We start from the raw sequence: 27,407 nt of genomic DNA on the forward strand, positions 1-27,407 counted from the left end.
GTTACGCTGTTGGCTGTTTTGGTGTTTACGTCCACTCTGTAATGGCTATTTCGAACCCAGTCTCTCCAATAAACGACACTAATAGTTTATACGTTGCGCTACAGTCGAATTTAATTCAAGGTCGCACAAGCAATTAAATTCGACGATAGCGCGACGTCTAAAACGAATTAAATTCGTCTGGTGAATTAAATTCGTCCTTGACGTTTTATCCGTCTTGGTAAGACGGATAAAATATCGATAACGCGTCTTCAGTTTTAACGTCGCACCGAGAGTCGCGTATAATGAAATGCATGCATTTTCTTGATGTATTTCAATTTATTTCAAAATGACACCTCTGACCAGAGGCACTGCATTTGGGAAGAGAAATAAATTCAATCCAACTGATTTCGACGCATAAAACCACGCCACGATTTACGTCGACGGAACGACGAATTCGTCTGAATTAAATTCGACCGTAGCGCGACGTATAAACTAGGCCTAAGGAATGCGTTACGATATGTCACTGCGGGAGTTCGTGATACTTCCTATCTAATTACCACAATTATCGCTTTGGATTTTAGAGCCTTTCCTTCTTTCAAAGAAGCAGCATGACACTTCTCGCGATCGCAACCTCCAGGTTTTTTCACTTTTCAAACTTTTCCTACGACAGATACGTCTCTCTTTGTTTACTAGGTTAGAAATATCAACTTATCCTTTTTTAATTTGGTTAAGATGACAACTAAGAAGTATGATGAAACTTTCTAAATTGCAGACAATGTGTCTTTGTCAGATATTTTCAAATCAGAACTTGAAATATCTTACATTATAAGGTCAGGCACTCCTTCCACCTTGCCCGTACATAACAGAGGCTTAAAATAAATGACTAAATAACAAAAATTACGTAAACTCGGCCCTTCTGTTACAATTCTTGTTTACAAAAAATTTATCAAAATACATCGAAATGAAAACTGCCTTTTTTATTGATCCTCTGATTTCCCAATAGACGGTAGTTTATAGATTAGGGCGTCAAGATTGTTCCACTATCCTAGTTGCTGTATTATGGATTTATGACGCTCCACTTTGCAGTGCAAATCCAGCTCACTAATACGTGTTCTTCACAATGTTCACAATAAGCCTTTTTTACTTGCTTTGGATGCGCCGCCCAAAGCCCGATTGAATTCCCGGTCTTCCTCTACGTCTAAAGTCGGAAACTTGTCAAATTCTTTCAAAATGGGGCAAAACCTCCTGGACTGATCTTCAACTTTGATAAAATGAAGTTTTAGTTCTCACATTTTTGCGCGTTTCCGGCGTTGGGTTTTTGAGGTCAGTTCGTTCCTATCTCGTTTTTCACTTTGGATTAGTCGGAAAAATTAACTTTTGGAATACACTGATATCCTTTTTTTTTTTCAGCCACGTCCACGATTTTAGCATCATTTTAAACACTGGAGGAGAAACACTTGGAGGAGCTCTTAATTGCTCCTTGGCTGCGTGAATAGGTATTGAATTGTACGGACGGTATAAGCTGGCAAACAGTTTTCCGGCTATTCATAACGAGATCTGTTACTTTGAGAACATCAAAGAATTCCTCTACTTTTCCCCCTATATCAACTGCAGTGTTTCTGAATTGAGAATTATTATCCTCAAACAGAAAGAAAAACGTTCTGTTTTTGAGGTTAGGGAAGAGCTGATTAGAAATTTACCTTCAAGGTTGCCGCTTTGCGCCTTGTTGCCGCTGAGGCTTTCATTTTCAGAAAGGACCACATTGTCATGGTCCTCACAACCTGCAGCGCTAGAAGTTTCTACTTCTTACTCTTTGGAAGCTGTGTGCTCAGGCGAGAGTGGTGTTTCAGCTCTTGAAGAGTCTAACGATTCGGTAGTCGATCGAGGCCTCCCTTTTCCGTTTGGCAGGCGTGCTTGCTAAGAGACGTTGAAATACCTCCACAGCTGACTCTACTATTCTCGTAGCTCGGCTCTCAAAGCTTTCTTCAGTAACTGATGTTTCTACCAAAGGTTCTTCGGCGAGACTTGAAGGAATCGAGAGTGACAGTGGCTCTTCTGCAACCGAACTAGAGTAATCCATAATATCCATAGCCGTTCATGTATTCCTATTTCAGTTTGAAAAAACTAACAGTTTCCTCAACAGCGTGATGCGGCTGTCGGAAATTTGAAAACTCCTACGTCATCGGGCATACAAAAGAATTTCTTATGGGGTGTGCATATTAACCAATAAACAAACGATACGGCTTAAATGATCTCAATTCAAAATGGTGGTCGCACATTCTTTAGGGTTCATGCAGGTCAGCTATTTGACAAGCCAGGCTCAAAAAACTCAGTTAGTGAAAAGATATGGCAACAACACGTGGTAGAGGGTCCTCGCTACCTTACTCGAAAGAAGGAAAAAGGGAAAAGCGGCACTATTCCGACAGAAAGTGGTACTTCGCGAAAACAGAAAACGGAGAGGTGCGCCGGCACACTGCATCATTACAATAAATCATCCATTCTAGCGCAGGATGGCACTGATCCTGGGTCTGTTGTTCGCATGAAGCCTGCGAGTGAAGATCGAAGGAAACTCAAGGTACGTTTCGTTTCGAGAATTCTGAAAAATTTAAGCTTCAGTCAAAAGAAAAGAGAATTTGCTCTAAGAAAGATCATTTTGAGCTTGTACGAGATAAGGATCATTTCCTATCGTGCAATAGAAAAATAAGTTTGGAGGAAAAAATATTCTTGTGTCTTAGATTAGCTGCATTTGATTTGGCTTCCAAAAAGGTCCGCACTGAGTAAACTTGGCCTGTCTATGGCAATGGATTTCCCTCCTTTCGGCGTTTAGCTTACTCTGACCATTCACTCTCAATTTTTACTACCTTTTACATGAAATTTCCCACACAAATTTAAAGCATTTCGCAATGCGAGCACAATGGCAATCAATCTGTAACACTTTTCAAAAATGCCGCAAGAAAGTTCCGCTTCTGGTCTCCGTTTCCGCTAAACGTGTTTGGACGGAGCCGGCGATGCCGCATTTTCAATCGAATTTACTTTTCACACCAATGTAATTCGTAAAAGATACGGTAAAATGGTTTTATGATATTTCAAACGGCATTCATTGTTTCTTAGGTAAAATAAACCTCGGAAAAAGTCTTCTCCCGGACGTTTCAAGTTGTTCTTAAATCCCACCGACGACCTCAATAAACTGTTGTACCGAGAATTTTCTGACATTTCAAGATTTGGAAAACAAGTCAGAAAATTACTAGAAGTAGAATTGTTCCCCACGTCAAGTTCTGACAAACGACCTGCAAATAGTTCCTCTACCAGTGGCTGCGAGGAAAATCAAGGCAAAAAAACGGTGAGGTGAGAATGAGTCAAACACTATTTCCGTACAACCAAGTGAACCATTTTCTTTTGATGCTGAGACCTTGTCGATTACGATGTTTACGACGACAAACGTAAACGTAAGAGCCAGTGTCATTATTGTTGGCACACATCGAAAAGTGCCACAAATTGGTTTGTGGCTGAGAATGAGGTGGACCTCATGCAGCACATCATAAAGCTTTTCGTGCTTCCAAGAGGGATTGTATTATTGTTTGGAGACTCGTATACTCTAGGTAAGACACAATTATACAAATAAAATGTACTTAAGCTGCACATTTTACAGACATCGACTCCTTTATTTTCTATGCCATAATACAGTAACTAAATTGCTAAAAGAAGTGAGACAAAATTGCTGACTTGCAGTTACCGGCAGTCAAACCATCTGTAAACAATGCCAATACCTGCAAAAAGTAATAACTTGTTTATCCCTTATTTTTATGTGTTTCAGTGAGTTTGTGCCTCAAACTGACGGTTCAAAGGAACGTGAACTTATTATCCGTATATAAGGACGAGAAGCCTGTTTCTGGTTTTAGGAAACAAGCTGTCACGCTGAGCCGTTCAGCATGCAAGCCGTGATCAGGGTCCAAAGATAACGACGAGTGGAGAATTTGTTTAGCAAAACATGAAACAGATACTATTTTGAATATTCGAATGAGTATTACATGAAAATTTCCATAAACTTGTTTTGAAAAGGAATTTCGGACACTATAAATATGTCACTATAAAATTCCATACACCCATTTTGGGCCAAGAAAGTTTGAAATTATTATTATTTTTTGCGTGTGAAAGGGTATTACATGGTTATTTCCACGTACCGGTACCGCTTTGGTCAGGACTGTTTGATACTGTTTGTATACGAGGATAAATATTTCATGGAAATTTCCATAGATCATTTTGGTGAGGCACTATCCGGCACAATGAAATCGTATAAGAATTGCATGAAAATTTCCTTGTACCTGTTTAAATTGGTTCTGAATGGTTGATACTGTTTGTATACGTAAAGGAGTATTACATGGAAATTTCTATGTAACTGTTTTGATTAAGAATGTTTGATACTGTTTTGTATACGCGAGTAAGTATTACATGTACATGGAAAATTCCATGGACCTGTTTAATGGCCAAAGGTGTTTAAAATTATTTTTTTTACGCGCAAATGGGTATTACATGGAAATTTCCATGTACCCGTTCAATTTTGTTTAACAATGATTGATAATGTTAAGTATACGTGAATGAGTATTACATGGAAATTTCCATTGCCTTTTTGTGTGGCACAATTGTATTGAAATCATAAATACTGCTGACAAGTTTTCTTCTCTGAAAAATAAATCGAGTTTTAAATGGTTTACTTAACCATTCGAGGGATATATGTGCTGCTGTTTGGGCGAGTTATCATAATATTAGGGTACCGTTCACCACTGATAACTGGAAAAGTAGACGCCAACATGCTCATTTTTTACTGTTTAGTAACAAGTTGAAAGAAACCGATTAAAATGGTTTGAAATTAACTGAAACAAATATAAATTGTGATGGCCGATTGAGTCACTGAAATTGTTGATTGAGCCATAAGTCTTCATAGACAGCCGCTCGGTGATGTTGGCGATTCTTTGCTTTAACCTTAGTAACTATACCATGGCAAAGTTTGATTTTTTTCCAAATTTCTTACTTCAGAAAATCTGTACTTAAAAAATTACGTGTTTTTTCAAAAACTGCCAAAACCAGAATAAAAACAAATTAAAATTTGAAGGGTACTCTTTCCCTACTTATTCTCTGTTAAATATCGTCGTTCATTTACAAATCGCGCATGTTGAAGTCAGCGTATCCTTTAGGTAATGAGGGGAGTTGGGGGAGGGGAAAGGAGGAGGAACAAACCAGTGAAATTTCAGCGCATCTGCCAACGCTGTGATGGCTCGGCGGAACGATCGGCGTATGTTCTCAGGTTGTTATAACCAGGTTACCTTTCAGAAGAACTAACCACACTCGCCAATAAGTCGAGGTGTCTTACATGGGTATAACCTCTTTTCTTTAATACTCAAAAGAAACGAAATAGCACATGAACAGGAGCAGTTCGTCTGTCGTTCTTATCAAAAGCTTGTTGAGGTACCACAATTTACGCCGTGCTGCTGGCCAGTAGAACGTACAGGCTCAAATTCTCAGAGAAGTAATCTCAGTGATTTAAGGCCTGTATTAATAGCTTATGAACAAAAAAAGTGACTATCGTTTAATACCAGAATTATATTCCAGTAGATCTTAAAAAAATAGGTAACTATCTAGTTAATGGAATATCAAACACCATTTCATACCTTGATGAAATCCAAGGTGAACCCAAGTGCAAAATAAACCTAAAATAACAGATCACAAAGCCATTATTATTATCAATATATTTTCAGGCCCTGTCCATTCGCATTCTTATTAAACTTTCCTTTCTCCTAACGTAAAAGTAAAAAAATAATTCTGCTGTTGTACATTTGAACTATTTCCTCTCATCCACAAGAAATTGAAAACGGGGAGTCGTCATACATGACGTTCCCACTACACCAAGTCATCCGTTGAAACTGAGAGATGGACAGTGGGAGAGATCTCTTCTTCAGGGGGCGTGGTTGAGTGGGTACACCATTAAATCTTCCTAACGGAGACTGTTATTTATTAGGTTTCCCATAATATATTGGTAATTGTTTTTACCGGATAAGTGTGGTTAAAAGGCCAAACTGCAGACGATGGGCGACTCAAATTGATGAAGTCTTCTTCGCAGCCGTTATTTGGCCTCGTCACGCAATGTAAAGAACTAGAACGTATTCAGGTAAGATCCATGAGAATCATTTGTCCTGGTATGCTATACGAACAGGCCTTAGCTATTATGAATCTTCCAGCTGTGAAAGACCACCATGAAAATATGTCTACAGCAACATTTCGCAATATAATGAACGATCCTCGGTACAAATTAAGCAAACTTTTACCACCCCGCTATGTAAGCTCTCATAGGTTAAGGCACGAGCGTACCTTTGCTTTGCCACTTTGCAAGACAAATAGAATTAAAAACAGTTTTTTTATTGCTTCGGCCAGAATAGTCAACAGCCACAAATAATGTACAAGTTCCCTCTTACGACGAACTATGTATTTTTTTAATAATAAGATGTATACATGTACATAGTAATTTTTATTTTATATCTCTGAACACGCAATTCAGTTCATGCTGCGAAGTATTTACCAACAAATTATCTATCTGTCTATCTATCTATCTGTACAATCTCTCCCACCATCGGCCGGAAATTATGATACCCGATAAAATAGGAGCTGTGATTGGAGAAGTAGTCTTGGCGCGACTGGCTCAAAAAAATATGAACCGCGTTCTGATTGGCTACACTTAAAGAAAGGAATGTAGCTCCGATTAAAGCAGACGCCGGTGGGGTAGAGTGCGCGTCACGTGAAAAGAACATGCAACAGTGGTGTAGGAGACTAAAATCGATAAGGATAAATAAGAAATTGAAAACTGAACCTCAGTTTAAAACCTAGGCATAGAAATCCAAGCACAGGATACTAACCAATAACGAAAGAAAAGTGACGTAGAAAAGAAGGTACAATCCAACTAGAAAATAGTAACCTGTGTTACGCGGTATTTCGGACTGAAAGACAACAAAGAAAATGACAGCAGAGCAGCATTAGAGCGACAGACATTCCACGAGCGAAGATCTAAAACAAATATCATATTTAAACTCTCATGTTTTTCAAAACGAAACCCGACTGATCTTCCAGCAGGAACAGGGCTTCGAGCTTACAAATTTCAAAGTTGGCTTCCTATTTGATACATTTTTTTCCACAATTTTAAGAACAGTGTAGGAAAAAAACAAGGTCATTTAGTGCAAATAATTCGCAATAAGCGGACTTCTCTTACGTTCGCCTGGAAGTTAAGATTATTACGCAAGTCGTAAAGGTAAACTGATTAACATCGTAGAGATAGGTCAAATCACAACTCACCACGTACTCTGCGACAAAAAAACATGTTAATCCTTATAACAACGGATAAAAGCCACGCTACACCTTGCATAACCCTAGGGATGAAAACAACACGACGACAATTAAATGGATTTCAATGAAAAACTAGAAAAGCCAAAAAGAAATTGTCAAAACAGTATCGAATAATAAAAGTTGCTAAATGTCCTAGCTATTCCATGCTCTCAGTTTGTTTGTTTGTGGCGAACTAGAGGAAAAGTGACGCATTTTCGCACGCTTTTTTTTAAAATTGAATCCACCAACCAAGAACCTGCAAAACTTAATCTAAAAAAGGGATTGGCTGTCATTGCTCTCAATTTAAACTATGGTACAAGTCAGTCAGCACTGACCCAACTCTTTCAAAATTTAAATACCATTATTTTGTCTGAAATAAAACTTGGACGTTGGAGGGTAATCATACAAAGGCCAAACTAGCTGCCACATATTTTCCTTTAATGATTTACGAAAACTTAGAGTTTCATCAAAGTGACACCCTCCGGGTGATAAAGCTTGTCTCACCACCTCGTGCTGGATAATGTACTGAGAACAATTTTTGCGCCCCACTTGACACTTACGGGTAAATTTTCTACAGCATTTATTACAGAATTTCGGAAATGCCTCAAAGCTACGCTCTATATTAAAACCTACGGGATATGTTACGCGGCGGAAATTGTACAGCATGGAACTAACCAGGGCATAGAAATAATACAAAGAGACAGCATAGCTTACCTTCCATTCTTAAACGTTCCCATGATGGCTTATCTCCCGTGAAATGCAACACAGCAATCAAAGCGAAAGGGAGCTGGCAAAGATAATAAAAGTATTGACAAAATTCTCGAGCGTCATTTAGTACTGAGTTGGAAACATTTTTTACTTCGATCTGTGCTTTTATTGTTACATTTACAGCTGCCAGTTCTACGAGTTACTCATCAGAAAACCAAATGTTAAACTCTTGTTTTTTTTCTCCAAACCAAACAAAAGTCGCTACCGGAACTACGTCACAGTTCAACCCTTTCACTCTCAAGATCTGATAAGAAATTCTCTTTACTGTCTGCCATACACTTCTTATGATATTAGTTTGGAGAATTTGATATTGGATCAACTAATAAACCCCCTATTGATATTTTTCTTTATTCTCATCACTTGTCTGCTTCATATTGCATTGATGTTATAAGGAGAAATGTTGCCTTGGTCACTGGCGGAAGTAAACAAGGTTTTTTCGGACAAAGGTTTTTTGCCCTTGTAATACATATATCTTATTGGACGTTTTGTTACTTAGTATCGCTGAGTATTTTTACGAGTTGTGCCGTATTTTGACGAGCCCGTAGTGCGAGTCAAAATACGGCACAACTCGTAAAAATACTCAGCGATACTACACAAAAAAACATCTAATAAGTTATGATTATCCAACACGCCAAATTGTTATTTCAGTGCGGGCGAATTTCGCGGATGTTTGTTTACGAGGAGTGCGTGACAGAAGTATGCGAAGCGGAACGGAATTGGCGCGTTGTCGTGTTACTCTTTCAATTTTCTCCAATAAATGAAGAAATTTCCTGGCCGTCTAGCTGTTTTTCTTCGTTCGATTCATCTAATAAACTTGGATCTATATTTGCCAGCCATTCCGACTCTTCGTCGTCAGAAATATGATTCAAGTTGTCCGCCATTTTTTTTTTTTTTTTTCTAGCTTCAATTCAATTCTTCGCTTACGCGACGCGAGAAAACCTGTCTAACCAGTTCTCTGGGGAAAAAATACCGCGTGACATTTGTACTCGTCTATGGCGTTATTTTTACTTTACGGCGTGCAGATGGATAATAAATGTACTCCTTTTCCACCCTTAAAAGTGATTTTGCATTGTATTGTTTCGCTCTTAATTTTCTTTATTCTCTTGTTGTATTGTTATCAGGCTCCTTCTGAATGTGATAGTTTATGAAAATTGCAAGTGTTGATCAATTTTTTTTAAGACCAGCCTTGGAGCTGAATGAACTACCCTGTGTAAAAAAACTTTTACTTACTCACTACTTACTTCCTTACTTCTCTATCCATATCCGAATTCATCCTGTTTAGCAATCAAGAGCTTCATTAGTTGGTGATCATTTTCTTTATTCTCGTGACCTTAATGTATAATTCAGGGGATATTGTAAGGAGATATGGATGCTTGTCACTCCTAAGTAAAAACATCGAAAGCATCGAAAACAAATAAATACCACGCACACGTAAAACCTACCATTTTTCCACACCACCTTGCCTCGGGAGAAGAGGTTCCAATCAAGTCTACGGTATGGAAACCTTGACAGCATGCCGGTTGAAACATGGCTGTTACGGATGCGTTTATGCCCCAAAATGATCTCACTAGCACTTTACTCAATGCTGCCACTGAATAGTATTTATCCTTCATCGTCCGCCTCAGAAAACCGCCAGCAGAACTTCTCATGCGTTACCCTTTCTGCGTGGATTCCCCGACCTCCCACAGATGACATAAAACGACAACACACGTGACAGCATTTCTGAGAAAGACGCAATCCTTGCTTCATCGCGGAGGCGGCGAAACTCATTATGATGAGGTCGTGAACACATGTTCCAAGGAAAAGAAAACGATCGACTTCAATACTAAACTTGGATGAAGGCAATGAAACTACATAACAGAAGCGACCTGCATTCCATCGACTTTTCTCGTTGATTGATGCAATATATATGGCTTCCGTTATTAACCGAGCGTGAGGTCAAGATCACGGCCCGACATTGGCCGAGTTATTGCTTTTTGCATTTTTACGGACCGAGGGACGAAGTCGAAGTCAATAAAAAATGCAAAAAAAGGACGAGGCTAATATCCAGCCATCTTGACCGAACAAGCTTGGTTAATGAAGGATTTAGTATATTGCAAGAGATTTCGCGTTATGAGAATGACTTGTTTACTCGAGAACCGGGAAACAAAGCCAACTGACTGTTTTTAGTGCAACAAACTCAAGAGAGTTGTTACTGTTTTCTTTGTTTGGACCATCTTCTGTCGCTTGTACATTCCTATTATCATCAATCACTATCATAAAACTGTTCCCAAAGGAAAGAAAATAACTATAACATTTGCTCAGGAAGAAAAAGCACAGCCAAAATTCAAACAAAATCACACTTAGGCAATATGTTTATTTCAATATTTGTTTGTACATTTTACGCTTCAATACAAAACATACCTAAACCTCAAGGAGCAAGGCCTACGTCATATGAACATACATACATACATACATATATAATACATACGTACCTACCTACCTACCTACCTACCTACCTACCTACCTACCTACCTACCTACCTACCTACCTACCTACCTACCTACCTACCTACCTACCTACCTACCTACCTTAATTGAACACTCTCCATAGGGGCTTTTCAGGGCCAACACCAACCCATCCCACCCAGGGGAGGACATCTACCAGACAGTAATCTTGTGCGGGGGAAATTAATGTCTCCTACCCCTAACCCTGCAGATGACAGGGCCTACAGTTTAATGGTAGCTCTATTGTTTCTTTCATTCCTTCCTCAAATGTTAAGCTCAGTGCATAGTGGATTATATATAATCCGAAGGCATGGAATCCTTGTCATAGCAAGAATATTGAAAGTTGCCTTTATTTGCTTAGGCAAATTATCACCTCCAGAGGGTATTTGCTGGGAGTTGAATTTATTTTAATCAGAGCAGAGAAAACATTAATTTATGTCAAACTTTCATATGAACTCTTGTGATTTTTAGAAATAAGAAAGTGAATAAATTTAAAATAAATATAATAAGGAGACTGTTGTTTATTACAGAAAGTAGGTTCAGTTCTTTTTTAATTTCATGAATATAAAAAACATAAAAGAATGCAAGATACAGTCAAACCTGTATTGCAGCAGTGGCTCTTGAGGAATGGCAGTGTGTCACCACTTGATGCAAATTGATGGCTTAATTAGTACAAGTTGACTAACAAATGACATGAGTGATCTGTGTGTAATATTTGTCCAAACAGTCCGAAGAAGAAAGATCATTTGCAATGTAATGATGACATTAAAAATCATAATACAGATGAAAAGATAAAATGCACTGATTGGCTAAAAACTGCTGCATTTTTTGTGTGACACAAGTGCACAGTTATGACACATTAAATTACAAAGTGAATGCACTGTTAAAATTTCTCTGTTTTGAGTTTCTGCGAGGATTTTTTCCTGTAAGCTACAACATGATTTCTTGTGCCACTTGGTGAAAATAAGCATTTGTTAATTTTTACAAATTGCACTTGCTTTATGGGCTTGTGAAATTTTGCTGTCTTTAAAAACTAACTTATGCTTATCAATACCAAAATGCACTCAAAATCAAACCTATACATTGTAATTCAAAGTTTTCAGTGGTAGAGCATTTGATGGTGAAATCAGAAGTCTTGGGGTTAAACCCCTAGCTTGTAGGGACTGAGATTATTTCCTCACTTTTCCCTTGTGACAAAACAAATAACAAGTTTTTATTTAGGACGGTGAGTGCTGTTGTTGAGAAAAGTCACCTTTAGTTTTTTTTTTCAAGTTGATTATAAAACTGCAGGGGATAAGGTGAAGAACAAATTATGAATTGAAAGTAAAAATCAATGTTTAATTTGGAGACACTTTCATTCCTAACATCGTTCTTCACAAAGACAAAATTACGTATCAAACAGTCAATCACGGAGCAAATTATTTAAATCAGGAAGAAACAAAACAATCAGCATTTGATAATCATGCACATTTAAAAATCTTTATTTTAAGTGCTTAGCTTTGCTTCTACACTGATAATTAAAAAAGTAACTAAACCTAACTGGTTGATTGCAATCAAATGTTATCATATAGTCAATGGAAAATATTTATTTTTATCTAACTTTAATAGCTAGCTTCTAAAGATACAAAAGTGCATTGGCATAAGCTTGAAATTTATAATATAAGAACAATACAACTTAAAAATGGTGTTGCAACCAACTGAATAACGAGAAAAACTACCTGTAGTTCCAAAAATGTTTAGGATTTTCAAAATGAAAACTTTCTTATGACCTTTTAAGAATACATGCTACAGTGTGAGTTGATGTCATGCTTTTTTAATTTGACTTAAAATAGAACTAACCTAAAGGCAAAAGCAATTAATCATGCACTTATGCGACATTTCTTAAAACAATTGTTTCATATTTATCAAGGGTATTTATGAGAAAATTCATTACTTGACAAGGGAATTCCGCATTAAATTGCATACAAAAACCGATATCACACGAATCGCGAAGCAAGGAGTGCGATATATCGGTTTTCAAATGCAATTTACCGTGGAATTCATAAGTGAAGTAATGGATTAACTACAAGTTGACCAGCAAATGACACGAGTGATGTTTGCATGTAATATTTGTCCTAACATTCCAACGAAAGATAATTTGCAATGTGTTTGTCTCTCTTGACTTTGTGTGATGCTTTTATTTGCGAGTTACTAACAAGTAACAAGATGATTTCTTGTGTAATTTGGTGAAAATAACCACTTGCTAATTTTTACAAATAGCACTAATCTTGCTTTATGGGCTTGCGCAATTCTGTTGTCTTTGAAAAACTTACTTGTGTTTATTAACACCAAATTGCACTCAAAATCAAACCTATACACTGTAATTAATTCAATCATAGAGAATCTGATAGTGTAATCAGAAGTTTCAGGGGTCAAACCCCTAGCTTGTGGGGACTAAGACTATATCCCAGTTTTGGCCTGGTGACAAAACAAATGAGAAGTTTTTATTTACTTGTCACAAATGACCTTAATTTCGGCCAAGTTGCCAACACATTTTATGTTCTCAGTGGTAGAGCATCATTCTGATGGTGAATCAGAAGTTCCAGGGGTTAAACCCCTATAGCTTATGGGGACTGAGATTACTTCCCTGCTTTGGCCTTGTGACAAAACAAATAAGTTTTTATTTAGGAAGGCAGGCACAATTGTTTAGAAAAGTCAACTTTAGTTGTTTTTCTTTTCAAAGTTGATAACCAGTCAACCAGAAAACCGCTTTGTTTTGCTTCTATACTGATAATTAAAAAAAGTAACTAAACCTAACTGGTTGATTGCAATCAAATGTTATCATAGTCAATGGAAAATATTTATTTTTATCTAACTTTAATAGTTAGCTTCTAAAGATACAAAAGTGCATTAATTGGCATAAGCTTGAAATTTATAATATAAGAACAATTTACAACTTAAAAATTGCAACCAACTGAATAACGTTGCAACCAACTGAATAATGTGAAAAACTACCTGTAGTTCCAAAAATGTTTAGGATTTTCAATTTAAAAACTTTGCTATAACCTTTTAAGAATCCATGGTAGCTAGGCTACAAAGTGAGTTGATCTCATGCTTTTTTAATTTGACTTAAAATAGAACTTAAAGGCAAAAGCAATTAATCATGCACTTATGCGACATTTCTTAAAATGATTGTTTCAGATTTATCAAGGGTATTATAGGAAAATTCATTACTTGATGAGGGAATTCTGCATTAAATTCCATACAAAAACTGATATCACACGAATCGCGAAGCAATGAGTGCGATATCGGTTTTCAAGTCAAATTTAACCTGGAATTCATAAGTGAAGTAATGGATTAAATACAAGTTGACCAGCAAATGACACGAGTGATGTTTGCATGTAATATTTGTCCTAACATTCCAACGAAAGATAAATTGCAACGGGTTTGTCACTCTTGACTTTGTGTGATGCTTTTTTTTGTGAGTTATCAACAAGTAACAAGATGATTTCTTATGTAATTTGGTGAAAATAAGCACTTGCTAATGTTTACAAATAGCACTCATCCTGCTTTACGGGCCTGTGCAATTCTGTTGTCTTTGAAGAACTTACTTGCATTTATTAACACCAAATTGCACTCAAAATCCAACCTACATTGTAATTCAATCGTAGAGAATCCGATAGTGAAATCAGAAGTTTTAGGGGTCAAACCCCTAGCTTGTGGGGACTTAAAGATTATATCCCAGTTTGGGCCTGGTGACAAAACAAATGACAAGTTTTTATTTACTAATTGTCACAAATGACCTTAATTTCGGCCAAGTTGCCTACACACATCATGTTCTCAGTGGTAGAGCATCATTCTGATGGTCAAATCAGAATTGGAAATTCTAGGGGTTTAAAACCCCTAGCTTGTGGGGACTGAGATTATTTCCCTGCTTAATGGCTTTGTCACAAAACAAATAAGTTTTTGTTTAGGAAGGCAGGTACAATTGTTTAGAAAAGTCAACTTTAGTTGCTTTTCTTTATCAAGTTGATAACCAGTCAACCAGATAAAATTCAGAGGATAAGGTGAAGAGCAAATTATGAATTGAAAGTCAAGATCAGTTTCAACTTGGAGACACTTTCCTTCCCAACACCGTTCTTCACCAAAGACAAAATTACATGTTAATATTGATCACAAAATGAAAGTAATTATTTAAATCAGGAAGAAATAAAACAATCAGCATTTGATAATCAACAACACTGAACAGTCTTTATTTAAGTACTTGGTTTTGCTTCTGTACAATGATAACTGAAAAAGCAACTAAACCTCACTGGTTGATTGTAATTAAATGTTATCATAGTCAATGGAAAATATTTATTTTTATCCTACTTGAATAGCTAGCTTCTACAGATACAAAAGCACATTGGTATAAGTTTGAAATTTATAATATAGAGCAATACAACTCAAAAATGGTTTTGCAACCAATAATAGGAAAAACTACCTGTTAATAAAATTCCAAAAATGTTTGAGGTTTTCAATATGATAACTTCCCTGTAACCTTTGGGAACCCATGGAAAGACTACAGAGTGAGTTGATCTCACCTTTTTTTAAATTTGACTTAAAAATAGAACTAAGGCAAAAGTGATTAATCATCTATGGGACATGTCTTACACAATTGTTTCAGATTTATTAAGGGTATAGTACAGTATAGGAAATTACACTCTGCTAAAAAAATTATGACCTAGTGAGGCATATACAACTGGTTTGCCTCTGGCCAGTGGAGATCTTTAAACCCCATGTTTAGTTGTTATGTTTATTTACAATTTGTTTGTATTGGCCCTGAAAACCCCTATCAAGGGAGTGGTCAATTAAACCTGTAATCAAGTGAACCCGTGCCTCTGGGAGTGTTCCTAGTTGATTGCTCTATCAACTGAGTCACAAAGTTGAACACCAAGAGCAGGACAAGAAGCATTCCATCAGTTGCAATCACAACCTGTTCAAAACATGATTAATTCATTTGCTGCCAACACATTCCCTGTGTAAAAAGCAAAGATCCCACTGAAAATTTCTCAGCTTATCACATGCGAATTCATAGCTCATCTGTTTGAGTGGCCAACAAATATATAGAGGCATAGGTTTGTACTCTGTAAAATCCTGACTTTTTTAGGCTTCTTCAACTGTGAGGATGACCTCCTTACTGATGTAATTATGGAGGGTTGCTACAGATAAGGAGTTTTTGGAAATTTCTAGAAGTCTAATTAGTTGTGCTAACTGGATACCAGGGCAATTTCATGCAATGCTCTGGAAATTTCTACTATGTGTTGCAAAGGTCCATAAAATATAGAAAAGAGTTATTTTGTAACCTTCAAGAACACTCTAAAATGCTTAATAAATGTACATAAATTGCCATTAACCCATAAGAGTTGATTGTCATTGACTGCAAGACTGCTAAGTATTTAAAGAAGTTAAAGAAGGCCATTGTGGTATAATCTAGGGATGCTTTCCTACATTCATTCCTACACACACATATGAATGCATCCCTGAAAAGGTCTTTTTAGTAGCAATATTGAAAAATCAAAGGCAAATTCTGAAGAATAAAATACTTAATCAATTATGAATCGTTATTTTAATTGGTTAAAATGTATGAAACAAAAGTTGTTATATTTCTTAAAGTTGAATTGAAAGCAGTTCAAATACTATTTTTGTTTCAGAAAAGTTTGTCTAAAAGTTTATCAACAGTTTCAGAAGAGATTTTGAGATAAAAGTGTTTACTGTGATTTTTGTATCAGTGCAGTGACTCAGGAGTTTTAGCCAGTAATAGGATGTTCTTGTTTTTATTTAACCCTACAGTTGTATCTTAAAAAAAACTATGAAGAAGGTTGAAATGTTTATGAAGAAATTTATCAGGAGATAAAAGAATAAAAGGCTCTATATATATAGCTGACAATGCACAGGACATTGATCAAATACTTTTTCAATATCTATGTACTTCCTTCAATCACAAGAATATAACTTTGGTTATTAGTGTGCTGCTTCACTCTTGTGGATTCAATCTTACCATACCATCATGTCCAAGAAAACAATATAATAACAAAAGAAAGCATTTAAATAATTTTATAAAACCAATCAATGAACCTACAAGCAGCAACAAAATTGTTGACAAATTGATCTTTTCAACTCCATATTACTTCAGTTTTATCTCTTTTGCCCTTGTTAAGTTTACCTATTCACCATCGTCTCTTCCCCTCCCCCCCCCCCCAAAACAAAAGAGATGGTGTATCGTGATTCCATGAACTTTTAGCAAACATTGAATGGGGGAGGGGGTCTGTTGATGGTTTAGAGTGCGGTAGAAACAGGACTGTTTTTCTACACGTAACTCTTAATTCTCAAACATCATGTGTAAACTAATCTTGACGCTGATTGTAGCTAAGAGAATATTAGAGCCGTGATGGAGAACTGCGATGCTTACCCTAAAAGTCCCTACACATTCCCAATAACAGGAAAACATCAAAACAGCAGTTTATAAAACTAATACCTTGTAACTTAGTTTAATATCTGCAACAACAGCAATGCGTCCCTCAGTAGTCACTGTAATCCCTTTTACGTAATTGATCCAATCAATTTGGATTTCTACACTACGCACAAACTCACCATCTTTGCTGTATATCTCAACCTGCAAGAGTTCTTTCTCTTTTCTAGCACCAGCGATGACGACATGTTCACCTGTTCGGTGAAATGCAATGCTCGTGTAGTCAAGGTCATTTTTTTGCAGTTTAAATTTGTTAAGATGGTCACCGTGTTCACTGAATATGTGAACACAGGAATCACCTCTGTCCACTACCATAACACGGCCATCATTGGCGACAGTGACACCCGTTGCATAGTTCAACATTCCTTTGCCAAAACTGCGAACAAACTCTCCATTACTGTCATACTCCTCCACCTCCATTCCTCCTATCCTTCCTCCTGTCACCCTTATCATTCCTACTGTCAGTAGCTCTATTTCTGCTGCCATTCCTACTGTCAGTACTTTTCCCGTGTCAGTCACTGACAGTCCTGTGTAGTCGCCCGAGCCCCAGCCCTTTCTCCTCAGACGAAACCTGTGATACGGGTCACTGGTTTTCGTAAGTTTATAAATCCACCAAGATCTAGGCTCTGCCAAGCTCCTCAGATCGGTCAGTACAAAGATGTCGTTCGTGTCTGTGGCGACATCCTCAATATATAACTGTGTATTTACATCATCGTTACGGAGACTGAAATGTTTAACAAACTTGCCGCTGCTGTCAAACACCTTCACACAACCATCCTCGTGTTGCCCGACAATGACTTCTCCGCCGGAGTTTGTAGCGATGCCCGTCGGCATCTTCAGCTTGTGCTCCTCTTCGCCCTCCTGACCAAATGACCATGGTTTAACAAAACAATGCTCCATACTTTGTTTAAGTAGTACTTTACTTACTCTTGCGTCATACAATGGACTGATTTTTTTTTCTCCAGTATCAATAGGAGGCCAGATCAAAAAGTTTGCGTCTTCACCAATCGTTCGCGTGACATCGTAGATGACACGATTCACGTGACAGACACTGGAGATAATTTCCCTTCTTTCCTCTTGACTGAAAAAACCTCTTACTGCCTGGATGCCTTTCTTGAGCTGAACATCAAAGCTATTTTGTACTGCAGGCAGACAGTTTAATTCCTTTACACACACTCTGCATGGCGTCACGGCGACAGCAGGATTGTCTACTGTCTCTAATATGGTCGCCATAACTCGATACTTCATGGCCAGAATACGGTCAGATATTTTGAGGCCTTCGCTTTTAAAAGCTTCAGTAGCTTTTCTTCGAGCATCTTTAAATCTCTCCTTTGCAGTGGAAAGCTTTCTTGTAGCTGATTCATCCAGGCCAGTAAGCTCCAACCTTCTAATTCCTTCAATAAGAGAAAGCGCTTCATCACAGGCCGCTTCTGCTGTTACCGCACCACACTCGCTTCTAGACTTTGCGATCTTAAACGCTTCAAACAAGAACGCCATTCCTTCCTCGAAGAAGCTGATACTTGTTTCTAAATCTTTCCTTGATAAAGCGTCCAACTTTGACTTGATGTCGTCGATTTCACGGACGATCAAGGAGTGGAATTTCTGGTCTGTTACATCGCCATCTTTGAGTTTTTCCGCGAGCTCATCTCTGCCTTTTGTTACGAGTAAGCCAATAGTTGCTTTAAACACAGCAGTTACAATCGAAGACATAACTTGAATCCTTTTTTCTTAGGTGACACTACTTTACACAGTGTAATAGAGTTTGAACAAAATAAACATGCAGTTTTCCAAAATTCCGCTTATCAATTTGGATCAAAGTTCCAGTTCAGTAGTCTTGAGGGGACTGGTTATGAAGCTCGGCGAAGAACAAAGGAGAGAACAAAGGCGCCTGAGTTTATGTTGCTTTAGCCCGTCACGTGACATTGACCGTGCACATTCCAAAACAACATGGCGGACGTGAACGATCTCTTTTTATTCGGAGACGATTTCGATGCCATTATTGATATACTAGAGGCTGAAGAAGTTGTGCAAGAGCAGTTTAGTGAAGCAGTAAATGAGGTAAGATATAACAGTGTTTGATAATTCTTTATAAGGGCAACTTTGGACTTATAAAGCGGGTCAGTTCTAATCTCGAAATATATGTGCTTTCGTGAATAGGTCCAAAACAGCCGACTAATCTGCGACCTTTGCAAGAAAACGTACAAGAGCAAGGGAGGTCTGAAAAGGCACACATCCCTAAAGCACCAAGAAGACTCTGCGAGACAGGATGAAGAAAAAAGCGAGACTTTTACGGCTGAAATCTTGGCAAATATGGTCGACGAAGTGAAGCTCAAACTCGCTGATAACAAGGTTTTCCCAAAAGGCTTAAGGGACGAGCTTCGATCGTATGTTTTTGTAAAACTTGGGGAACAAACATTGGAATTCTGTGAACTCCGAAAGACTTATGAAGGTTTAGTTAAAAATGGAGATGCTGAAAAGTTCTACACAAAGTTCTACTCAGCTGTGCCACTGAATGCCATGAAGTATTTCGAGGGATTGTCACGAAATGCAGCTACACTGCTATCTACCAAAGTTGCTGATCGTATGTTATCATACAGTAAAGAGAAGGCTGCTACGAGTACTCCTAATTTAGAAGCTACAAATGTTCCATTATTAGAGCAAGAAATGGCTGGGCTGCAATACCTTGGAGGTTATGTGCTTCATAAGTTACCTAACAAGCATGTCAATTCAAAGATCTCTAAATCAGCAGAAAGTGAACAAGTGATTTCTTTACTGAAGGCTGGGAAATGTAAAGATGAGGCTGAAAATGTTAAAGACACTCAGAAACTCATTAACTGTTTGAATCATGGGGGTTTGTGGAGTATCACAAAAAGTGCTCAAACAATATTTTTAAGAACAGAAAACTATTTTAGGGCTGCCACAGCAAAGTCTGGCTTACAGAGTATTGACATCAACAGTATCATAATGAAGTCTATTAATGATGTTGCAACAGTTTCAGCATACAACACATTGGTGTCTGATTCTGAACTGGTCATCTGTAAGAATGTTGGCAAGGACGTATTACAAAATATTGTTAGCTTATTTGTGAGAGTACGTTCCTTTTCTTTTGCCAAAGATGTGATACAGAAACATAAAATGAAAGCAAAGCAAGTTAAGGCTAAAGCACTTCGCAAGGAAATCACGAGAGCCAGTAACGATTGTGGAAAAGAAAGACAACCTTAGATCAGTTTTAAAATTTTTGAATAATATTGAATTGTTAAAGTTGCTGTTATCTTACACGGCATGTGTTGAATGTAAATACCCTATCATGATGTATAACGTAGTCAATAACTATGGACTGATCAAGCACCAAAATAATTTAATATGACAAACACAGGTTTCAAGCTTTGGATATTTTATTCTGAATCTTCAATAATATATATATATATATATTTAACAGTTATTACTGCTACCATATAATGCAACTGGCATGCTTGTTTCTTTAACAATTACAAAGAGGCATTGACCATTCAAGTTAAACAAACCACTGAATACTGCAAATTAAGACTGAATGCTAATGCAAGTATGAAAATGCAATATTTTTGAGGCAAAATTATTGTTTCAGGCTTAATAATATACCTGCAAAAATGTCTGCATGCTAATTGGCTTAGAGCATGTCAAATAATCCCAAACAGTGCAGAAAGTTGAAATTGAGTGCAGAAAGTTGAAATTAAATTTTTGTATGTATATTATTAACAAGTAATCGCATGTTTTTTTCGTGCAATTTGGCACTCATAAATTTTTCAAAGTCTACAAATTGCACTCGCTCGTGCAATTTTGTTAGTTAAAAATTTACTTGCTCGTAGTTATTCAAAATTGCACTCAAAATCATGCGATTACCTATACATATTTATATATTTGTAAAGCATTTTGTGTCAATAGTAATGATATCTTGCATGGTTTTAGAAAAACTACATAATTACTGTTTACCCCTTTTGGGTAGAGGGTCATAAGAAATGTTATCCCATGCTCTGTTCTTATCTTTTCGACCGCGTGTATTCCCAGACTGGCATGAAATTGCTCGCTGCATCCTGATTGTGTTATCATTGTAGCCAAACATTCTGATATCAGGATTGTCACTCCTTCTGCCCAGCTTTCTTTGGTTGCCAAAATACTCCTCTGCAGGATCCTGGCAGAACCTTTCAGTTAGCACAAAGTCCATGCCTTCGTTCAACAGAAACCTTGTTGCTTCAAACACTGAATGGGTGGTTATCTTAAGGCCTTCGTGCGTTTGCCATGATAAGAACATCCTGCTTCTTGCATTCTGTGTGAAGTTCCCCGGTCTGTCTTTTGTGCTCTCCTTCCAGGCACTTAGATAATCAAGGAAATCTCCCTCAAGCCACAGAAATCTTGGGTCATCAATAGATGTGTATGGTGCAAGGAGTGGCTTTCTCTTTCTCAGATGCTCGGTAGTACTGCGAACATTAAGGCAATCGAAGAATTGATCCATCATCTTACACAATCTTGCAGTCGCCGCTGTATCAGGGATGCTGTAGGCCGTCATCACTGCTGCCACTGTTGCGCTTAGAACCTGAGCAGCCAAATTGACTCGCATGCAAGAGTAGGAGCTGAGTTTGATGTGCTCGTAGGTGATCTTGGGTAAAAGCTTCAACCCATTCTCTGCATCTTGGTAGTACAGTTGTGCTATGTGCTGCCATAAAACATATAGGCCATCATTCCACATATACCTGGGGAAACCAAATAAATAGCAATCAGTCAAAAAGTGACATAAAAATTATTTTATATCTTACAAAATAATATATGCTTTAATAAAAATAAAATAATAAATATAAAAAATAGAGTAGAAAAATATATGTGAATTTTCTGACTCATCTTTTTCAGAGCATCTGAGAATTTTTAGTGTTATATATACAGTCAAACCCCTATTAAGCGGCCACCCCCTGTTAAGCGGCCAGTTATCAAAAACCCAAATTTGTTGTCAGTATAATACTGTAAATGAAACCCCTATTAAGCAGCCAACCCTATTAAGCAGCCACTTGACAGGTCCCCGAAGGTGGCCGCTTAATAGGGGTTCGACTGTATTTTCATTCAAATTCAAATGTAGCTGGAATGGAATGTTGGCACATTAATAACAATGGATGACATCAGCATGAACAGCCCTTTAAGTCATGATATTATTATAATTACCTAGAACATTTTCCAGAACCAGAATGGTGTAGACAATTTCTTGTGGTCTTCATGAGATGAGGAGCATCTGAGAAGAAATAGATGTATCTGTGCGGAGCATACAAGTTGGTCGTACGGTAGCAAACATCTTTCCCAGCATTGCCATCCAGACCTTCATGCATTCTATAGAACCTTCTGTTAGGAGATGTGCCATCAGAAGTTGTGCCAATCACCCACAGGTTACATGTCATCTCCAGTATGCCTACAGCTTCCCAGAAGAGTGGCATCAACTGGTCAGCTGTAACACCATTAGTAGCAAAGTATGCAAGGTTGAACTTCAACTGTGTGCAGACCCCTCTGATGAGGAAAGCCAGAGCATGTGTTGCAAGCTCATCAACTTTCTTTAACAATCCAAAGTTAACATCTGGGTCGCCAAGGTCAACATAACCGATGAGTTCTCCTGTAACTTTGTCGAACACTAGATTGGACATGACCTTCATTTCGTCAAATAACAACACAACATACCGCTGAACATCAAAGTAGGAGTCTGTCTGGCCTTTCAGCTCCTCGATCACATTCTCATTAAATCCCCTTGTAGGTCTGATACAGTTGCGGTAGTCCTTGAGGGTACACTGGCTCGGTAGAACGAGGATTTTACTTCTGCGTAGTTCTTCGTAGCAGGATGGCGACTTTGCAGCAAGAGATAAACAGTAGCGGATTATCATCGGATGATACCTCACACCAGTAGGGCTGCTCGAAAACAATTTCTTCTGTTGTTGCCAAAAGAGATTCATAAAAGGAGTAACATCTGATTTCCCAAGAATAGTGGCAAAATCATCACTCAACTCAGGGTCAACCTCTACACTTGATTTAGTAAGTTCAGTTCTCATTTCGTCCAGTTGCCGTTCAAGATCTGCACATCTTAGCCTCTGATTCTGCAGGGTCAGTTTAATACGCTCTGGTGCAGTTTTCGACACTGGAGCCTTGATGTGTGCAGGTTCTGCTAGCTTTCGTTGCTTTGCTTTCTTTGATAGGTCACTAGCATGGAGATATTGCGAACAGCTGCTGCAATACTGCTCATCAGCATGACACAGAACAGAACAACCACGAGACCTCCAGTATTGCTTGCTTGGAAACGAATCCAAGTTGTTGTCTTCTCTGTCAATGGACAAGGGATCCACAACCCTGGGAATTATATGGGGCAACACATTTCCAGTAAATACATTCGTCTCTACTCCAGGGCAAATCAAACAACGTTCCACATGTTTCACAAGGTCCGATGCTGTAATGTTGTTTATGGACCTAAAGTTTTTAGTGTAAAGTTCATGGTCTTCAGGTAGTAGCCATTCGTAAACAAGAATAGTAAAACCGAGGCTGTCATCGATTACTATTTCGAGCTCTGGAATCTGTAACGAAGGCAGAATTTTCTTTAAGACAATCCTGTCCTCGAGTTCTTGTTGAGTCCACTCACTGAGAGTTTTGAGGGACTTGACACGTTTACACAGTTCTCTAAAATTCTTGTAGTATCTGGAACAACTAGTAGTCTCCTCGACAGTCACTACAACTTTTGGCGGCCTTCGAGTCGTCTTGACCGTTTCGTGGCTTCTCTTTGGCATGTTCCGAACAGGTAGAGCCCCAAACATTGGTTTCTTCTTTGTCATTTTCGCCGTTTGAACTGGAAAAGTAAGAAAGATCATTAGAATGAAGCCCAAAAGAACAACAAGCTACCCCACTATGTTGTCATGTTACGATCAGCTTGTTTATCATTTGGCATTACTTACATATCTCTATGTCCTCAGAGCGAAGTGCTTCTCGCATGTATAAACTCTGTCACCATCAATCTGTTTCTGGAAATCGCTATCAACTTCACGAGTCTTCTTTATCTCATTTAGCCACTCCAGTCTCCACTTCTTGTACTCGTCGTTTCTCGGGAAAGGCAGCTTCCAAATCCCGATTCCTTTCGTCCTTCTACACGAGCCACAGCCGAAAACCGCACAGTTATCGCCAGGCATTTCGCAATACACAAACACAAACTACTTCTCTAACTGTTCAACACCTGTGTGACCAATAAATCTTTTCCAATACGCTCTAAATTAACTTTAAGCTTTCACCGTTTGAGAACACGTGCACAGGCAAGCGACGCCATCTTGAAAATGTGTGCACGGTCATTGTCACGTGACCTTTAAAAACGTAAACAAAGACATAGTCCTTTGTTCTTCGCCGAGCTTCATAACCAGTCCCCTCAATTAACTATGGTGCTTTGTAAAAGCTCAAGACAACAGGCCATCTAACAATCTTAACCAACCGTATCGTCATCAGGGGAAAGAATAACAACGATCCCAGTTGTAAGAATTTCAAAAATTTGTAGTTAAAGTTTGTCTTAAAGAGTAACGAGGTTGGAAGTCGTTTCAACTCCTTCATTACTGGTTCTTTTACAGCGGCGTAATAGACCTGGAGAATGATGACTGAAAAAACCGACCGGAATGCAGGTATCAATGAAAGAAAAAACACTCCAGGAACCAAATGAGCTGAAGCAAACTCAATATTCATTGTCATCTTACTTCGCCTCAGGCTCAAAACACTTTTTATGTATTCGGCTTCAGTTACTGAAACGAGACATAAGTAACTGCGAAAACGTTCAATGTGAGTCTCACACGGTTTACATTTTATGGCATATTGATTAATTAGTTGCGACTGGAATAATATCAACATCTTTCGTGTTTAATAAACCCCATTTCAAAACATTTCCATTACTGACTCAATATAAGAAGACTGTTGACCCTTAAGAAATCACGTCCATGATAATTAGTGTTTTTATCGACAGAAACAGATGTATTTTTTTTACAGCTGAGGTCAGTTGACATTTCTAGATTTCAGTCGAAAACTATGGCCTTCCTTTCTGCAACTAGGTTACGATAAAACGACATCTTTTCCGAATTATATGTCCGTAAATGTTCCAGAATATCTTTCAAGATCTTGATTCATCTCCATAAAATATAAACATCAAAGTTTGCTGAAAGGTAATGACGCAGTTCAGAAATAGCTCGTCATTGTTTCACTCCGCTTTTTGTTGTGTCCCTGAAGGAAGCCTCTAGATTGTTTGTTTGTCATCCCACATAATGAGTGTAGTCTTACTATTTAAATAACAGTGCTATTTTTTCTTCACGAGCAGCAAGTTTATTTAAATTGACCCTTTCTTGTCCTGAGGTTTAACCGCTAACCATTAATGCCATTTCGGCAGGAACACTCCGAGGAATTGGAAAGTTCAGTTTCTTTTTGAACATCAAGATCAAAATCTTATAATTAAACTCTATATTCTAGTTTAAGGCTGGAAAAGATTCTTTTTTTCTAGTTGGGTATCTACTCAAGACCGTCGAGATCGTAATTATTTTCTCGTTCGGGAAAGTGAAATTAAATGCTGTCACATTCAATTACCAAACTTCCTTCAAGTGTATCATTCTTGGTGGGGAGTTTAACGTTATTTCCTATTAATAAATAAAGGCTGATAGTTTCTAAAGAAACTGTTTGGGGCAGCGTCGGTGGGGGTAACGAAATAATTTGAATATATCAACAAAGTTGAAATGGTAAATTGGCCACCGTTACGATTATAAAAGCTGACGTTTCGTGCGTCAGCCCTTCGTTGAACTTCATATATTCATCATATCTGATTTATCATCATGGGTTTATTACGAATCAACTTAATGAACGGCCTGCTCCCACTTGGCTTTTTAGCTCTATTTGTAGAGCGCTGCACTAGTATCGCAGAGGTCAGTGGTTCGAATCCCTTACAGGCCTGATTTTTTTCAGGTCTGATTTTCGCTATTGGATAAATAGCGCTCTCCACTGCGAGGATCGTGCATCATACGTATCTATAACCGCAGTTCAAAATATATGAACTTCATATATTCATCATAACTGGAAATCATGTTTCCGAAGACCTTATTTTCAAAATCTTGGACCCCTCAGAAGGGGAACAATTCGATCTCCAAACCCCCCTTGACTAAATCCTGGATCTGCCCTAGTTACATCCTTACCATCACTGACGCAGCACCACAGTTTGTTTATAAACTTATACCCCATGCAAATAGAGGTTGGTTGGTGTTTGTCTGACTCTGAAAATGGCTTGGAACACACCAGACGCGTTATTCCAAGCACCAAGCTAATGTGATCCAAAAACAAATCATTGTTTATTAAGCACTGCTGCACTCTCACGTCACGTCGATTTAACATATTTGTTCAGCTAGAGGCCGAGCGGTTTGTATATAAATTATTGGGCGCACTTAATTTGGAGCCTCGCTCTGTTGTGCGACCCTCGCCATAAGCTGATGAAAGTGATTAAATAAATAAAGCTAGAGTTAAGCGAAATTTGAGCAAAAGAGAGGGGGTTCAGCTTATAGTCAAGAGTTTTCGAAAAAAAAAAAGATTTAGTGTATTTGAACAACAACAAATGGATATGTTTTCATTTAGAAGCCGAGCTAAGTCGAGTGAGCGAATGCACAGAAGTCCGAACCGCTTTGGGGTCTCATCCTTGTTAAAATCCTCGACAATTGCAAGGAGTAGCCCTGTCGCTGTCTTGTCTTGTTGATATATAGGAACAAGCAATTAAAACTATACGATGCTCTGGGTAGATTTAGCAAACCGGAACAACTAGTGGTACCTTTCGTTACACAAAACTACTGCATCACGTTTAAGTGTTCACTCAATCTTGGTGACATTTTAATTGGTTAAGGTGTCGTCTTCATGGAAATTAAAGGCGGGCTTTCGGACCCAGAAAATGTTTCCTTTTCCCTTGAATAAAGGTGACAAAAATTTGTGAATTACGTCGAATGAAGGTGTAACTATAACTGAACTGTACAACCGCTTGGCCGTGGAAGGTCTGCGTACAAGATTAGGTTTCTCCTATACAGAAGTGTCGTTTCGATAAACTAACGAATACAAACGTTTTATTAACATTTCTCCGGGACCAAACTTGTTTTCCCTGAATGAAGGTGTTCCCAAATCAATGGTGTTCTTTCAACGGCAGAATGGTAAATGAAAATGAAAATACGTATGATGCACGATCCTCGCAGTAGATAGCGCTATTTAAGCAATAGCGGAAATCAGGCCTGTACGAGATTCGAACCACTGACCTCTGCGATACTAGTGCAGCG

The 27,407-nt window shown here is 38.0% G+C and overlaps 3 protein-coding genes, 1 long non-coding RNA gene and 1 pseudogene across 5 annotated transcripts in view; 2 read left to right on the top strand and 3 right to left on the bottom strand.

Annotated features, from left to right (window-relative positions):
* The window catches only part of LOC148719108 (uncharacterized), a 2,328-nt gene extending 512 nt beyond the window's left edge, over window positions 1-1,816 (bottom strand). The window contains exon 1 of the long non-coding RNA XR_015993722.1: window positions 1,680-1,816. This is a non-coding gene — a long non-coding RNA (uncharacterized LOC148719108). The remainder of the gene's footprint in view (window positions 1-1,679) is intronic.
* Window positions 1,817-2,227: 411 nt separating this feature from the next.
* LOC148719109 (uncharacterized) lies at window positions 2,228-3,572 on the top strand. Its single transcript, XM_088740293.1, has 2 exons — window positions 2,228-2,554; window positions 3,091-3,572. Exons 1-2 carry the CDS (start codon window positions 2,228-2,230, stop codon window positions 3,097-3,099), a joined length of 336 nt encoding a protein of 111 aa, XP_088596419.1. The 3' UTR covers window positions 3,100-3,572.
* Window positions 3,573-10,440: 6,868 nt separating this feature from the next.
* LOC111319740 (uncharacterized) lies at window positions 10,441-18,927 on the bottom strand. The gene has a single exon (XM_088740954.1). The coding sequence runs from the start codon at window positions 18,799-18,801 to the stop codon at window positions 17,083-17,085; it is 1,719 nt and encodes a 572-aa protein (XP_088597080.1). The 5' UTR covers window positions 18,802-18,927; the 3' UTR covers window positions 10,441-17,082.
* Window positions 18,928-18,949: 22 nt separating this feature from the next.
* On the top strand, window positions 18,950-22,245 carry LOC148719110 (uncharacterized). Its single transcript, XM_088740955.1, has 2 exons — window positions 18,950-19,149; window positions 19,249-22,245. Exons 1-2 carry the CDS (start codon window positions 19,039-19,041, stop codon window positions 20,311-20,313), a joined length of 1,176 nt encoding a protein of 391 aa, XP_088597081.1. The 5' UTR covers window positions 18,950-19,038; the 3' UTR covers window positions 20,314-22,245.
* On the bottom strand, window positions 21,050-24,509 carry LOC148719111 (uncharacterized; annotated as a pseudogene). Its single transcript, XR_015993970.1, has 3 exons — window positions 24,039-24,509; window positions 22,279-23,932; window positions 21,050-21,818 (listed from the first exon to the last, which is right to left on the bottom strand). The product of XR_015993970.1 is annotated as an uncharacterized LOC148719111 (transcript).
* Between the last annotated feature and the right edge of the window lie 2,898 nt (window positions 24,510-27,407).

This window comes from Stylophora pistillata, chromosome 12 (assembly GCF_964205215.1).
Source record: "Stylophora pistillata chromosome 12, jaStyPist1.2, whole genome shotgun sequence".
NCBI lineage: Eukaryota > Metazoa > Cnidaria > Anthozoa > Scleractinia > Pocilloporidae > Stylophora > Stylophora pistillata.

What these genes read in the sequence shown, in the direction of transcription:
- LOC148719109 (XM_088740293.1), top strand. Translation starts at nt 2,228, where the DNA reads ATGATCTCAATTCAAAATGGTGGTCGCACATTCTTTAGGGTTCATGCA.
- LOC111319740 (XM_088740954.1), bottom strand. Translation starts at nt 18,801, where the DNA reads ATGTCTTCGATTGTAACTGCTGTGTTTAAAGCAACTATTGGCTTACTC.
- LOC148719110 (XM_088740955.1), top strand. Translation starts at nt 19,039, where the DNA reads ATGGCGGACGTGAACGATCTCTTTTTATTCGGAGACGATTTCGATGCC. An exon ending in TTAGTGAAGCAGTAAATGAG is followed by an intron (nt 19,150 to 19,248) that starts GTAAGATATAAC and finishes TTTCGTGAATAG; the next exon opens with GTCCAAAACAGCCGACTAAT.